This window comes from Chaetodon auriga, chromosome 9, assembly GCF_051107435.1.
Source record: "Chaetodon auriga isolate fChaAug3 chromosome 9, fChaAug3.hap1, whole genome shotgun sequence".
In the NCBI taxonomy this organism is placed as follows: Eukaryota; Metazoa; Chordata; class Actinopteri; order Chaetodontiformes; family Chaetodontidae; genus Chaetodon; species Chaetodon auriga.
This window is the reverse complement of record NC_135082.1, coordinates 6,925,448-6,942,275: the sequence shown is the minus strand read 5'-3', so window position 1 is coordinate 6,942,275 and position 16,828 is coordinate 6,925,448. Positions and strand designations below refer to the sequence as shown.

The 16,828-nt window shown below is 43.0% G+C and overlaps 1 protein-coding gene across 4 annotated transcripts; it reads right to left on the bottom strand.

Moving 5' to 3' along the window:
• Window positions 1-1,747: 1,747 nt before the first annotated feature.
• Window positions 1,748-16,034, bottom strand: LOC143326131 (centrosome and spindle pole associated protein 1-like). 4 transcript variants are annotated; one of them, XM_076739643.1, is made up of 29 exons: window positions 15,915-16,032; window positions 14,833-14,979; window positions 14,599-14,671; window positions 14,308-14,411; window positions 13,920-13,979; window positions 12,930-13,258; window positions 12,708-12,808; window positions 12,438-12,534; window positions 12,098-12,155; window positions 11,647-11,918; window positions 10,476-10,594; window positions 10,199-10,340; window positions 9,903-10,008; window positions 9,373-9,408; window positions 8,876-9,023; window positions 8,630-8,758; window positions 8,148-8,260; window positions 7,749-7,898; window positions 7,466-7,609; window positions 6,338-6,448; window positions 6,107-6,173; window positions 5,819-5,945; window positions 5,251-5,390; window positions 5,019-5,147; window positions 4,610-4,650; window positions 4,437-4,497; window positions 3,732-3,841; window positions 3,484-3,631; window positions 2,067-2,345 (listed from the first exon to the last, which is right to left on the bottom strand). In XM_076739643.1, the coding sequence occupies exons 2-29, from the start codon at window positions 14,929-14,931 to the stop codon at window positions 2,203-2,205; spliced, it is 3,357 nt and encodes a 1,118-aa protein (XP_076595758.1). In that variant the 5' UTR covers window positions 14,932-14,979; window positions 15,915-16,032; the 3' UTR covers window positions 2,067-2,202. The 4 variants fall into 4 exon arrangements, with proteins under 4 accessions (XP_076595760.1, XP_076595758.1, XP_076595759.1 ...); XM_076739644.1 differs by having other exon boundaries at window positions 12,930-13,255; XM_076739645.1 differs by lacking the exon at window positions 9,373-9,408 and having other exon boundaries at window positions 1,748-2,345.
• Between the last annotated feature and the right edge of the window lie 794 nt (window positions 16,035-16,828).

Sequence of the window (16,828 nt, the reverse complement as noted above, 5' to 3'; positions counted from 1 at the left end):
TGATGATGTGAATTGTAAATGAAGAGCTTGCTCTGAAGAGATAGTCAATGAGAGGAGGTGGGATGAAGGTGATCCCGGTAGGCCCGGGCTGCTAATCCATCAAAAATCTCTTAGTGTGTTGACCATCCACACATTAGGAACTCATCACCTTATATTATTTAGATATTTCAGTAAAAACTGTTCATATGATTTTAAAATACATTTAAATAGTCCAGAAAAGAAAACCTAGATACAATCAGAAAGGCTTGTGGTCAAAGACCATGCTGCTGACAGGAAACAGGAAGTTCCAACTCAGAACATACAGCAGCTTGATAAGATAATCGACTTGATAGAGAAAAAGTGTTTGAGATGCAGCCGTATAAAACATGTGAATGCAGAGACTCAAAGATTTTAATCTCTGTGTTTTCCTGTCGCACTCATGTGCCAGAAGAATCCCATTTCTTTCATTCGGAGGTCTTCAATGCCTCTGATGAGACTGAGTAGGTTCCTCCGATTGGTTGTAAAACGTTGTTAAAAAGGAAGCATGGGGCCATGATGTTTTGTAGAGTTGAAACCCTGTTCAACCAATTATCCAATGACAACTGTGCACCTGGTCTATGTTGACTGAACACTATATGTTGTTCTCTACTCTGTTTGCACAATTAAAGGTGATGAATTAATCGGTGCACTCAAGTCGCTTCTGTCCTCTGGAAGCTTTAGTTTTAGTATGTGTCTTTGCTTTCACCAAACAGCAGAGAAAAGACATTATTCCGGCTGTGATTTAGAGACTCATCCTAGAGTCTGCTCCACAGACAGTGAATAATGTAACGGCTGCTTGGAGACTGACTCTGCAAGATTTCATTGGGATATGAGAGTATTTAACAGCAGCGAGCCCCAAAAACTGTAAAACCTGTGTGAGTGAAATACCTCAAACAGTGATACAAAGAGTCTGCAGCCACACCATTAGCTCTGTGAGACTATACTTAGATCTCAAAAATGACAATATGAACAATCGAGTGAAATCCTGCAGGTGAAGTGAAACGTAACTGCAGGTTCAGCATTTTCTGTCTCAGTGTCTTGACAGCATAAAGTCGATCACTTCATAGAATTTCTTTTGGATGGTATCGTGTCAACCCAACAGCAGATGGGAAAGTCTTGTTCCTTTAAGGAAAGAATGATTTTCTGAAGACTACTTTCCCTGACTAGACATTAATGCAGTGCTATTGGCAGATGATGTATGGCCTGGAGGACAGAGGTCCAAGCTGTAATGGCATTTCACCTGTATTTAATACAATATGAAAGTCTGGAGAATGAGATTTTAAAGTTTCTAGGTCAAAAGTTAATAGTGAATAATGACCAGTAGGATTCAGATATAGACTGTAAAATTACTGTTTCTTCATATTCTTTTTACAATATGTCCTCTCCCATAGTTCACTGTTCACGCTTCATGTTTTACAATCCTTAACCGCAGCCATCTGTTTCAGGAATAAGTCAACATTTTGGGAAATATACTGTTTACCACTACTTTTCAGTCAAGAGTTAGTGCAGAGATTTTGTCACCTTTGAACAGAACAAGGCAACAGTTGTGTTTGAGGAGGCACTAATCTGCATGTAAATGTAAACGATTTTTAATCCCTGAAAAAAACGGAGTTAATTACAGCCACAGGAAGTGTGGCGAAGTTCTATGTAGGATTAAACACAATGTGTTGGAGAACATCCGGTTTGTAAATTTGAGGCTGTGATGCAAACAAAGAAAATACACAGTTCATATAATCAAAATAGAATTTATTTAAGAATAACTTAGTCATCAATAAAATAATCAATTCCTATCAAAAAGAACACCTAGTTCTCAGCATGGTATCAGATATTGAGGTTCTCTGATGTAAACAATGGTTTAAAGGTCCAGTGTGGAGGATTTAGAGGCATCTAGTGGTGAGGTTTGGAGCTAACTGAACCCTCGCCTCACCCTCTGCAGATATGAAGAATTCATTCTTAGTTAACGAAAACAATGTTTGCTATTTTCAGGTAATTATACGTAAATGAAAACATATGTGTGATCATTATTGTGAAAATTCTATTCCATTTAAGCCATATTCTGTCCACACATGCCCCTAAATCTTCCACACTGGACCCTTAACAAAAAGCACATCCCCTTACGCATCATGATTCAGACGTTCATATTCACATATTCATTTGTCACAAAAGCCATGAGCCTCCTCATTGTCACTCCAAACATTTCAGAGCGTCCGATGTTCCCGGCTGCATCCAGGGATCCGTGGCGACAGTTTCTACAGAGCTCTGATGGTTTAGATTGTGAAGAGAAAAGCGGGGAGGGGAGGAGTCGTCATCAGACAGATCCAGCAGTCCTGCAGAAGAGTAGCAAAGAGCTAAAGACCAAACTTAGATACCCACTTTGTCTTTGTCGTGAAACAAGTGATTGCATCCTGCATGGACAGAGTCAGGTGTGTTGAATATACTGAACAAATATTTGCTGAGGAAATATTGTTATTATTGTTCTATATTATGGATGTAATGAATCTCACGGTACCACGATAGCAATATGGATCGATGCAATAGTGGGACTGTGACACTATCTGCCGTGACATTACATGGACATTCACCATCTATCCTTGTCAAAAATTATGTTGTTTTCGTTTGAACAGCAGAGGGCACAATCATAGTAGTCAGGAAGACACACTCCCATCATCCTTTGCATGCAAGCCAAGCTGCTAAAAATACAGCCAATGAGAAAATGACTGATGAACATGCCAATAACAAAAAAGAGATTGAGGATGCTCCATTGACTTTCAGAGCTGAGAGTGGCAGCATTTTGGTTTTCCCATTTCAAGAACTGACAACAGCAAAAAGGAAAATGACAAACGCAGAGCAACTTGCAAATACTGCCAGACGACAGTCAACTACACTGTGGGAAACGCATCAAACATGAGAAGCCATTTTACACATCGCCACCCAGAAAAACAACAGTAAAGCTTCAGCCAGGCCAAAGGAGCCTGAAAGAAGCATTTGGAGTTCTGCTTCCCTGCAACAGTCCAGAGCTGAAGAATAACAAGAATAACAAGATGCATCAGTGAATAAACAGCTGAAGACTTCAGGCCGTTTCCTGTGGTCGATGGATTTCAGAGGTTTGTAAACACACTGGAGCCAAAGTTGACAGTTCCACCAAGGCCACACTTTGGTCACTAATTTATTAATAAAGGGCATTTTTTCAAGTCTTTTGTCTTTTCTTTCTTTTTTTTAAATATTGCAATAAATATCATATTGTCGACTTTTTATCGAGGTATTATTGTACTATGAGCTTTTGGTATTGCTACATCCCTCTTCTCTATCAACAGTTTCATGCTTATTTGAATATTGGCTGAATTTAATGGCCCCTGTTTCAATTCTGATTCACTTAATTCCTGAATAACTGTTTCGTTCATGTGTGGATACATCCAAAAAAAACTGAAATAATTAAACAGCAGAACTCAATCTGTCAAGTGATACCGGCTGTGTTGCCATGACGACTGAGAGCCATCAGACGACACGTCCTGTCCTGGCTCCTCGCCTCACCGCCGGGCTCTGCTTCCTGCTGCAGCCTGTTACCCATGTAGTCATCATGTTGGTCAAAGTGCTGGCTGGAAGCAGCGCGACCCTGAAGCAACCAGAGGACATGACAGCAACGTTGTAGCTTACTTGGTGAATTCTTGAGCTACACCACAAGACATCCATACTAAACCTGTGAGGTGTAGTACCTGGGGGCGCTGTGACTGTTTGGCCAGCCTCCTCCTCTCCCTGGCTGACAGCAGAGGGGTTTTCTCAAGTTCTGGAGTACGCGGCACTGGCAAGGCATCGCCTAGGGGGTCTTAACAAGCCACACACACACACGTACAAACACACTGAAAAGCCAAATAAGCCCCAGGCATCTCAAATACACTGACTTACAGGGGGTACACTGTGCTGTAGCAGCTCAGTCATTATCAAACGCCTGCACCTCAGTGATGCCAGACGAAAAATGCTGCACGTCTTGATTCAAATAATATTTTTGCGGGGCGGCACGGTGGCGCAGCAGGTACTGCGCGTGCCTCACAGCAAGAAGGTTGCTGGTTCGAACCCGGGGTCGGGCAGGGCCTTTCTGTGTGAAGTTTGCATGTTCTTCCCGTGCATGCGTGGGTTCTCTCCGGGCACTCCGGCTTCCTCCCACAGACCAAAAACATGCTCATTAGGTTAATTGGTCTCTAAAATTGTCCGTAGGTGTGAGTGTGAGTGTGTGAGTTGTCTGTCTGTGTGTCTGTATATGTAGCCCTGCGATCGGCTGGCGACCGGTTCAGGGTGTACCCCGCCTCTCGCCCATTGCTAGCTGGGATAGGCTCCAGCCCCCCGCAACCCCGAAATGGGATGCGCGGGTAAAGAAGATGAATGAATGAATAAAATATTTGCATCATCATGCATCGTCTTACCAATGAAAGCACTCTCTGACTCCAGCAGAGAACCTCTTGCAGACCCCGCCATCACACTCTTCTGCAACACAGACAACTCGTTCAAGAATTCCACTCCAACAGTTACAAGTTAGTTGTTACAGTTCATATAAAGCAGGTAGAATTTATAGCTGAAGCATTTCTTTTCAACTCACCAGAAAATCATTTTGCTGTGGTGGGGACAGGTCAAAATAATCTGCAACACAAGGACATTATTTAGTTTCTCTCTTTTTACAATCGCATACAGCTGCTTTTACACAGCATTAACATGTGATCTGCATCTGGTTATCCCATCTCAATAATAAGGAAAGAAGCATGTTGACGCAGGTCACATCAGCTAGGCTACATCTGGAGGTGGTCTGCTTCACACAATGCAATCCATAGAGCATCAGTACATTTTTAAGAAAAATATCTGCCCAGCAAGTTCAAAGGTCACTAGCCCCGCCTCTTCCTGCTGTCTTAAATAAGCATGGTAAAAAATACATGTAGCAGCAGTCGCTAGCAAGTCTTTCCTAGCATTAATGACGCCCTTCCATGACTTCAACAAAAGCAGTGAGCTCTAACCATCCTGGGCTGTTGACCTCTGGTTGCTCAACTGGTGACATGGATCTCTGTAGTCCCTCCTCCTCCTGTTGCCCACACCCACTTCCTCCATCTTTGGAACCTCACTGAAGCAAAGCCTGGACTCACCATCTGTCTCATTAACACACACACACACACACACACACAAAACAGTCACAGCTAATAATCTCTTAATAATTAGAGTGCAGTGAAGACTGGAAGGCTCGTGTATTACCTGAGTATTTGAGCTGAAGGGAGTCGTGGATTTGCAGCAGGTTTCTGGGCCCCATGTTTCTGGAGTTTGGCCTTCGGACTGGAGCCTGCAGCCGCAGCCTGGCCATATCAAACACGTCCACAAGGGGGCGCTCCCGATGTCTGAACAAATACAAGCAAGGACACACACTATAACTTAGTAACAAAAATGCTATCAGTCACTCACACGGCGCAGCAGAATGCTTCCACTCACTGTTAACATAAGGTCTGAGAGTAAAGGGCCAATCATGGCTGACCAGGCTCTTTGATCTCACAGTATTCAATAAATAAAACTCCCCCAAAATCTTTCCATGTAACCCCAAGCAGCCGCACAGGTACCCCGTGGAGTACAAGTACCACTGGACAGGGTTTAAAAAGTGTGAAATGCACAGCAACAGATCCTCAACTACCAGTATATCCATTTGTAGTCGGATTCATGTGTCAACACTGAAGGTAAGTAACCAGCACGTCTAAATATGTCCAAATACTGCATTTATGAGATTAAATATAATAGGTCTGCAGTGAGAGTGGTGTATCTGCCGAGGTCTGACCTGTCGCTCAGAGGAGAGTCGAATTCCTCCCAGTCGCCCTGCTGCAGTCGACCCTCCAGACGTTTTTGTTCACTGCGAAGCTGCCGACGCAACGCTGACAGCTCACTGAACACATCATGCTGGTCACCTGAAACACACACAGACTACATCTGATACAGTCTTTTCACCCCCAATACTAATTATCAGCACTAAGCTTCAACTACAGGATAATCTGTGTGACAGACTGCTAAAGCTGCAGTGTCTTCATGTGTTTGGTTCAAACAACTAACTGCATAACTTCTACAGTACCTGCGGCTCGGAGCTGATTCCTACGAGCAGGGACAGGAGGGGACTGGAGACCAGACAAGGAGCGCTCCTGAAAGACAGAGAGACAAATGAACAGGTATGAAGACACATAGAAGGGGGAGAGAACACAGCGCTAACCTTTACTTATTCAGGGAAGAAGACGCTGAGAAAATATCCTCTTTTAAACAAAGACAAAGTTTGTGTCAAATGTTTGTCTGTGTGTGTGTGACTCACAGATAGGGGGGCAGAGTGCTGGCTATCAACAGTGGGGGGCCTGGGGGTGTACTGGTGTTGCCCATGTTTCTTCTGCAGAGTGGGGATTGGAGGCGACGGCTCCCTGCAGACCTAAGAACACACAGCCGTCCGTTCTCTACATGAAAGTTTCAAACACTATGGTTCAATTAAATTCAACTTGATGGTTGTCTCCCACTGTGTGTGTTTTGGTGTAAGTGAAGACGACCAAACGGGAAATGCTAAAACTGGCTACAGGGGACATATAAAGTATTTATTAAATGTTTATATACTGCTCATCAACATTAAATAGGGTGATTGACAGTGTTGCCAGTTGCTGCAAAAGGTGATTTCAGTCAATCAACTTCACCACATGATGTCAAATTTAAATTTGTTTCTTGTTTCTTGTTTCTGGGTTGTAGTTTTAATTTAACAAAAAAAAATCTTTGTCTGAGACTGTCTGTTTAGAAAAACATTCAACTCGTGCTCAAGTGAAGCGACACTGCTGCCACAGGCTAGTCCTGCATCCAAATGAAGAACGTCAAAGCAGAAGAAACATTACCACTTCCTACTTCTTAATGGCCCTGCCACCAAACACAGCATGTTGAAAATGTTGCTGAAAGAGAGCTCTGTGGCTGGTCAGATTCACGCCTTACACTGATTCATACTGTGGCAGTAAGTCGGCTGCTCTCTGTTGCTTTTCAAACTACCAATACGGACAACTGACCAGGGTTTTTCGGCCTCACTCATATGCAGAACATACATGTCAGCTGGCTGTCAGCTGTGACAAAAGAGAGAAGAGCACTCAAACTGTTCCTGAACAGGACCAGGTCCAGGTCCAGGTCCATTACACATCTGCTTATCACTGGATGCTAATTGCTGTATACTAAAATATGAAGAAGAAAGAAGAATCGGGGGGAGACATTCCCCTTCATTGTCACACATCATGCACATGCGGAACACTGCACACGAAGGTGAAATGATGTAATTACTGTACTAATAATTACATCATTTAAATGAAAAGAGGACTGACATTTTCAAAACTTGTCAACTTATCATTTCATGTCTGCTGTTGGAACTTTTACTGTCATTAACTGCAGTGTGATGGTGTTTGTTTTGGAGCCGTCTCACCTCCTCCATCCGAGCCTGCCTCTCCCTCTCGTACTGCCTCCTCAGGGCTGCGCTCTCCTTCTCTTCTGCCTCCTTCTTCTTCCTCTCTGCTTCCCTCTTCCTCTGCTCAGCCAGATGAATCAGCTCTTCGTTCTTGGCTTTTTGCTGAGAGGCAGAGAGGAAAGAGAGGCAGGCAGCGACAGATGAGTGAGGAAAGAAAGAAGACGCCGGAGGCAAAGGAGAAAGAATTGGAGGTTCAAGTTTAACTTCAAACACAAGTGTAAATGTTTGTTTAACTCCTCACCTCCATTTCCTTCCGTTTCTTCCTCTCTTGCTCTTCCTCATACTCCCTCTGGATGCGAGCCCTCTGCTCCGCCAGCCTCTTCTCCTCTTTCTCCTCCTCAAGTCTCGTCCGTTCCTTCTCCTCTGCCTTTTTACGCATTTTCTCCTCAATCTGTGACCAAACCCACATTAATGAGACAACATAAACCCACTGACATGACCCCAAAACCCAGAGCAGCTCTTTACTCGCAGGCAGGAAGGCAGAGGCAAAATGTTAGCAAGTGCTGGTGCTGGTAAATTCAAATTCACTTGCACTGCTCTACAAGCACGTAGCTACACTTCTAGAGAACAGGATGGTCGACAAGACAGGCCACCATAAGACACAGCCAGTACAAGTGCCAGCAGCTGTTTAAAGCAGTACCTGTTGTTTGAGGTAAGCTTTGTACTTGTCCTGCTCCTGCAGCTGTTGTTGGGTGGGCTGGTTGGCAAACACGTTGCCTCTGGCAAACTGGGGGGATTGGACATGGGTGAAACCTACGAAAGAACCAGGAAGAAATTCTATTGTAAGTTGGACCAAAGCACATTCTTTTCAAAATAAATTTTCCTTCAAGTCGAGGAGAGATCTCTCTGGGCAGGAGCCAAGGGTGTGACAACATTAGACGATGACCTTACGCCATGCTGCGGTGCTGCAGTGTATCAAAGCTCCATTCATGAGACCAGCTGTTGTACATATTCTACTCTGTGTTTTCTACTGTAATAATCTCAGTTTAAGCTGTCTGTTCTTTTTCTTTCTGTGTTTTTCCAGTGCAGGCTGCAGTGCTAGCAGTGCTAAATACATTGAGAATGAAGGTGGTTCTGGCAGCCTGTCACTACTGTCATGGATACTGCACTCTGCTACAGTACCAGAGACCCTCTCGTTGGGGTCAGGGAACTCTGGCCGGCGGGCCGTCATGGCAGCCGTGGCTCTCCTCTGCCACTGCTCAGGGTTGCTGTAGGCCTCCTCATTCAGCTTGTGCATCTGGTTGAGATCAGCTGGGCACAAGAATAGGAGATAAGACTTACTTATCCATGGAGAGGATGTGTGTATGTGTTATTATCTTGCATGGAAAAAAAAATTTATTGTGCCGTTCTCAGCAGTGTGGGACATACCGATGAGATTTCCAGTGCTGTCTCTGAGTGGGGCTCCTCCTCCGCCTCGACCCCAGGGCTGGTGCTTCTTCATGTCGGCCTCCAGCTGGGCCTCGTAACGTGCCGCCTCCTCCCTCTCCAGGAGCCTCCGTTCCTGTTGCTCCTGGATCTACATTACAAGTGTTTTACGTCAGAATTCTCTAAAGACAATCATTATTCTCTAAAACACAAAGAAATATTCTTTATCAGCAGCCAGTTTTCTTCACAACATCTGAGCTTGCATCAAAGTGCAAGCTCAGGCAGCAGTACAGAGGACTTCTGTAGCTTCACTATCATACAACAACTAGAGGAGTAAGGGGAAGGACTGGGATGGGACTGAGGTGGTACTGGGGTATGATGTAACACCTGACTAGAGGGAGATCTTGCAAACACTTCTACTGCAAACTCTATCAACACATTAATGAGGAAATAAGGGCGTAGCTTCACTTGCTTTGGGGTCTTAACTGGATCATGTTTACCTTGTAACGCTCGCTGCTCCCTCTCCTGGAAGCTTCCTGCCAACATATCACAGACTAGGATGCAGTGTTACCTCCAAAGTTACCTGCAGCCACTTCATTTCTGTTACTTCCTAATAATAAACTAGACCTGAGCCAAGGTGATCCTGTTCATACACAGCCATTATGGTCTGTTTACCCCACGATAAAGGTTGCAAGAACTGACTCAGCAGAATCCATCCAAAATGTTCAGACATATGGATCCATATCTGGCTCACTCTGCTTTTGTGCAGTAATCAATTTTGATTAAATCCACATCCATCAACCTTTTGCTGTGCTTCTACCTTTAGTGTCAATCATTGTTTGGGTTTGGTAATTTCATCCATACGCTTGTTGGGTACAGTCAATACAACTAAAAAGCAGTAGTGGAGTCACTTGTGTTTAGGAAAATTCTAATTATAATGAATGATGATGGCAGTGTGGAGGCCTATCTGTTGAACCAATCTGAGAAAAGACAGCACTTTAAATAGAGAGTCAAAATGAGTTTAACCCACCTGTTGATTCAGAGCCTCCCTGTAGCTCAGAATCCTGTCCCTGGTTGATCTGGATCTCTCTGGAGGGAAAACCCTGACTTGTACAGCACCAGCCTCATTGTTAGGCCTGTTGAAAAAGATTCAGACCCACACTGTCATATTCATATCCCCTGCAGCAATCTGTTTCACTGAAATCACTAAATGATAAGTAATAAGATGCCTGTGTGCTGGCAAAGTAGCTAAATTCACTGCCACGTTCATTTGGCTGCTAATAATATTCTGAGCCTGCTTTCCAAAAGTGAAGAGGAGATATTTACTGTATGAGGGGCTCAGGGAAGCTGCTTCCACTGTGCTGGCTGTGAGGACTGTGATTACCAAACTGGCTGGGCACACCTCCCCCTGGTGGTATGCTCCAGTAGGACATGGGAGGGCCAGCACCAGGAGCAGAGAAGTGACCATCTGGACAGAAAAATGAAATGAGTTCAAATCATGATGATGATGATGCTGAATGTGGCAGATTTATATAGCCTACAGCCAATACCACAGTTAAGAAAGTTGTTTTACTCCCATTTAACAGAGGAGACCAGGACTTACAGTAGGCCATGTTTGGGTCAAGCAGGTTTCTGGTGCCGTAGTAGTGATTAGGCTCTCCATACGGGCTCCTGTAGGCCTCACTGAGAGTTGAAGGAGGATGAGGAGGGAACAAGGGGATTCTGGAGATGCAAAGTAGTATATTTAATAATTAATGAAGGAATGTAACCCTTCAAATTTTCATGAATGGATTCAAATTACTATCCAACTCACAAGAGATCTACAGGAAATGATGCATGCATGCAAACCAGCATCAACTATGTCTAATCTCACCTCACAGACCATCACCATCACTATTCAGTATGCACTCTGCTACAGCCATATCAGAGCTGCAACAAGTGTAACAACATCCCATCACATTAACAGTGTTCAATCAGCAAACACAGGCGGGCTTTTATTGTGAAGGTGTCACACGAAACACAGTGAGCTGTTAAATGAAGAGCTGCACACCTCCAACTCTTCAGCAATCAAACTAACTCTATTGTACTGTACATAAAAAAAGATTTCCCAGTCGCTTTATCCACGTCCATATCAAATAATGTGAGTTTGTTTGGCTGCACTGTAGGGCGATAAACCAATTTCTATATTGTGATAAAATTGTGTCATTGTGTTATGTTGATAACAATGATAAACTTTGCAGTCAATGAACACAATGCTCATTACCCATAAGAGCAAGAAAGGGAGACAGTATGATCACTGGATCAAACACCTGTTAAACGAGCGGAACACAAATTTAGAGAAATGTGCCGACCACTCTGTCAGCAGTAAATCGCTGCCTTCTCTTAATCCAGTTTGTTTTAATCTACCATACAGAGGCTTGTTATGCTAATGCGCTGAAAGTGAACTTACATTACCCCCCACAACTGAGGGCACTGGTTTAAAAAAAGTAACATGACGTCATTTATTTGGAACAATTAGGACAGTCTGCAAAATATTTTATCAGTCAGTACCAACCAAGAAATCTTTCTGTATGTTATTCTATTTACTTCAGCTAAACTATATTCAGCTGATGAAGCTGATGAACCCTCTGATTTCTTCAGGCTTCAGTCATCAGGATACGCTTCAAACTGACACTGCACTTGCTGTTAGCACAGCGATCACCTGTGTACCCAAATCAACCAGGACTGACATCTTGAGGATTATGACTTCCATGTGGTTTATGTTTAACAGGTACCTGGGTGTGTCCATGGCTCTGGGGAAGGATGGGGCAGCAGGCTGGCTGTTGGGAGACAGACCACCTCCCCCCAGGGCAGGGCTGTACTCCAGCAGAGGGGACTGGAAGGCCACGTGGGGCTGTTCAGGAGGAGGCGTCTCTCTGTCTCTAACACCGATCTTCTCATTGTTAGGTAGACTTCTGGATGATGTTTCACTCGCTCCTGTTGCTGAGGGCTCCAAAACCCAAAGGTCTTTTCTCCTGTGCAGTCCAAATTGTCTGATTCTGTCCGGCTGGTTTGTGGATAGAGACAAAAGTGAAAGATAAACAAATATACCAGAAGCAGTAACACACTGAAAATCTTTGATATCTCCCTGTAACACTAGTTTCATCATATTTTTCTGCCTTTTGGTGATCAAAACTGAGATAATCAACAGTCTTCTCGAGGGTTGCTTGTCAGTTGCCAGCTGACCTGTTTCTCTGGATCATTGGCCCCTGTCGCCGCGACTTTCAGCTCCAAATCTTTCTCCCTGTAACAAGCACACGCACATACACAGCTGTTTTACAGTTACACACATAATAAGCATGACACTGATCTGCAGGGATGTTCAACAAGTCAGCAAGAAGTACTTCGGGATTTTGCTTTAGACCCTCGAAAGACACATTAGCTGTTGTCAGGATGGTAGCTGGCCATATCTTATAATACAGCCTTTCAGAGGCAAGTCTCTCTGAATATGTAGCATCTACATGACTAAAATGTATTATTTAGGTATTTAATTGTACATAAAAAGACAAGGATCACGACAACATACCTCTTCTTGTTCCTGTGCTGTTCAGCGATCTGCTCCTGCAGCTCCTGTCTGTAGCGCTCCTTCCTCCTCTGTAAGGCATCCTCTGTATCTGCCGCTCCTGAACAGGTGAGAAACAAAGAGGCCACATGGATGCAGTAGTTTAGTTTGCGCCTCTTGAACTTGTCATGCCATCAAATGGGTGATCTAACAAAACTTCTTGTAAGCCTTGTAAATGTTCATCAAATGCTGGACCCTTTAAAATAAACTGTTGCCAAAGGTAAAATGTCTAACCTATTACAAGACCAGTGGCAAATTCAGCATCCTCATTTCTGACCAGTGCTTTTGATCTCCTGCCTTCTCTGACTGCATCTGCTGGATTCTCCCTCTTCTCTCTAGGGAAAAAAAATAGAAAGACCTCATAGATAAGGACAAACAACAAGTCAACTATTTTACAACATGCTTTTAACATACACACATAAATAAAGAAAATAATGGACAATTCCCCTCAGGTACCTGCCGTCCGTCTTATTGGCTCGTCTTCTCTCATAATCGGCCTCAACCCCCGTAAGCCTGTGCCTTCTGGCTTCCATCAGGTCCAACTCCTCCCTGAAGCATTCCTCCTCCTCCTCTGACTCCTGGTCCACCGGCCTCCCCAGTCTGTCGTGATGCCTGGGAAATTGTGGTGACAGCTCCTCATCCTCCTCAGGGCACAGCCTCTTCACTTCAGCGAGGCGCAAAGCTCTGTGCAACCCTCTACTGTCCTCTGTCAGAGTGGCTGCATCCCTCCGAAGGGCGGGTCGCTGCTTGGGAAAAGCACCTGCCTGGTCTTCGAGCAGGTGCTGCTAAAGGAAACATGATTGTGGAAGGAGTGTTTGTTAAAAAAGAGGGTATGAAGCCATCATCATCATGGCAACATCAACCATCTGAAGTATGAAGTTGGGTACGATCACAGCACTTCATTCCAAAAGCAACAGTTTCTTTTGTCTGACGGAAATCAATGATTGCTGAACATTTTTGTACCAACACAGTTCTGTCACATGAGCTCAAACACCCCTTAATCAACAGTATCTATCATGGTCCAAATGCATTCATTTGAACCATTTATGCATAACATTTACCTACTTCAACTTCCCTGCTCACTTCATAACTAGATTTCACTATGTGACACTTGTCATTTCTACTTTTCTATTCTGAACATGTTTTGGGAAACACAGGGACGCTCTTTGGATCTTCTTCTGCAAAGAATGAATGTGGAAGTTTGTGCTGGGTCTCTGTATCACTCATTCATTTCAAGTATGCTCTTCCACAAATTTTGGCAGCCATCCAGTAAAAAGCAGGACATTCACCTACTTTCCTTCATTAAAAAAAGGTCGCTCATAAAACAGTAGAGGTTATTAGTTAAACTTTTGTGTAACACAGTCAGATTTTTAGAAAAACATAATCAACCTGTCCAGTTAAAGACATCATTTTCAAATCACTCAGTCATTAAAGAGAGACATTTACCTTGAGACACCTCCTGTTATCAAGGTGAATTAATGGTCCAGGCTCTGCAAAGTGCTTTTTCTGGAACATAAAATATCACTATCATGACTCTAAAATTATTACTTTCCCTCCTCCTAAAATACACATTCAACAAAAAAAAAATGAATCACCAAGCTAGAGCTGAAATCTAAAGCTGAAAGGATCCCCAGCACAATCACTGGAGACTCAAATGAACCCACCTCTATCATATTGGTGGAAAGAATACCTAAGTTTACAGTGTAATCAGTGATACTCAACTTGAATAGTTTTTTTATATTCAGTGGACCTCTGCAGAAGTGATCACTTACTTCTATATAAAACTAGCATCAAGTATTGAGCATGAGTAAACAAGTAAGTCTGTGACAGTCACCTGAGCCATGTAGCGCCTGTAGTCCATGCGGAGCTCATGCTGCAGCCTCTGTTTCTTCCTCTCATACTCCACACCAAGAGGCAGACCCACGCTGCAACTCTCCTCTGACAAAACACATCCATCCATTTTTAATGGAGACACAACCTAACATCTACCCTGTCAGACACTGTTCACATGACATGGGTTAATATCAGTGATAGACTTAAGGCATTTGCTATGTTTTTATGAAAATAATCATCTAAAATAGAAAAAAAAATAATTAAAAGGGGGTAATGTGGTCAGGTAGTGTACCTTTCACCTGTGCTATAGACTTGGGAGGGATGTTCTCCTTAACAGTGGACCCATAGACTCTGTGGGGTTTTGCCTGTCAGTCAAATAGAGAGGGAATAGGGGGGTTAGTGAAAATGTCATATGCATCACAATTTAATAAAATGCCTATGTCCGTTTAATGTGCACTATTCATCCACAACCCTGACTCTGAACCAGATCAAAACCAATAACCAAACAACCATCGTTCCAGCACACCTTTATTTCCATGTAAGGAGGGTCTTGCTCTAAACTGGCTTTATCCTCAGCCACCCTCGCCTTCCGCTCCCTGATGAAGTTCTCCAGCTCTTCATCCATCTCCACACTGACAATGCAAAATGCCCCGATTGCTTATGTTCATCACTACTGCAGAAAGAGCATAAAGTAAGACAGTGTAAAATTATGAAAGACTTTAGGCTGCGACATTTATGCTTTTAACTAGAGAAGATTAGAAACAATATTTAACAGGCCTTATTATCCTTTATGAAGGGTGTTCAACTGTGTGCCATAGAGGGCCAAATGTATATGAGTTTTATCAAAATCAAAGACTACAGCAGGTGATTTCACTCATTAGTTACTCATTAGTGGTCTAATGAAGTGTGCTAATCAATTCAATCACGTGCTAGCTGGATTGGCAATCGTTTTGTACTGTTGAGGCATTTTATTGGTGCATTGATGCCATCTGTGGTGATGAATCCCAAGAAAAGTCCTTTACAGCACTGCCTTGGGTGCCGTTAACATTTGCTTTTAAGGCGGTAGGCAAAACAGTGATGATACGCACCAGATTATATGGTAAAATGACCACAGTCAATGTCAACATCATATGACGGAATTACGTTAGTTACATGTCACCTCGACTCTGTATTTGATAGTAACAACAGCGCTTAACACATATTGATTGACGACCGAGTCGGTAACGTTACTGTCTCTTTAATTTTCCGTTGTCAAGCAACCACAACGAACACGATAGCGTCACATTCCATACAGATAGCGTTAACCCGCTTAGCTAACACTATTAGCTTAGCGACTATCATTGTGTCAATACAAACATTATGCGTATGGCGAATAACTTTAACACTTTATATGGGCTGATTGTTGAGTTAGTTTAACGTAGCCTGTATGTCGCGTTAAGAAGCTTGTTAGCTTTAACTAAAGGAAAAGCAAACCCACATTTAAACCAATAAGAATGACACAAAAACAATAGAAAAGCTAACTTTAGCTAATGACGAGCTTCTCGCCCAGCTAGCGTTAGTTTTCCATGGTAAATTATCAGTATTACTGTCGTTAGCATGAAAACTTACCATTGAGCGACGTTTGAATATGACGTTACCGGATAAGGCAATGTTCGCTTGCTTGCAAATGTTTATGGCGCCTTGGTAATCTTCGTTGAGCCTAGCATCACCAGCAGCTGTATCATAATGGTGTAGTACTTCCGGTTTCAAGTGTCAAAATAAACACGGTGGAGAAAAAAAAACAGCTGCAACAAGTGTTTCCTTAGGCTTATTGTTAAGATTATTTTAGCTCATCTGGTTACACAGTTGTGCAACATTGAAAGCACTTGGTGTCATTTGATGACCTACATACAGTTTCGTCTCAGTTAGGATTAGGCAAAACCAAATATCTAACACTGCATCACATCATCAGATACTGCAACGTTTCATTTTAGATGACTAAGACTGAAACGTGTCTTATTGCAGTATCACTTTCTTTGTGACATCATCATGGACAATATACTGTCATGATACTAGCAGATGGCAACTTACCTTCCATTCCCATCAATCAAGATCAATATTCCTTTATTTGTCCCGCGAGGGGAAATTCCAGAATACAGCAGCATCAGTAAAGGTTAATATAAGAAGTGCAATGCAGATTAGAAACAAAAAACAGTATATACAAAAAGAGTGAGGATTTAAATAAAAATAAAAAGAAAGAAATTGTAGAAAAAATTGTAAGAAATTGTAGACCGTATTTACAGACTGTTATGTACATGTCCATGCCTTCCATTCCACTGGTGGTGGGGGGGACATATCCGCTTCTTTCAAAATGCTGTTTTGTGCCAGTGGACCAGAAGCCAACCAAGACATTACTGCAGTTATCCATGTTAAAGTGATTGACCAGTAGCAATACTAGCTTCCATCAAATAAGGAGAATGCATACACAAAATTGTGTAAATTGTTGTATGACAAAACCTACTTGCTGCTATGGCTATGTTCAT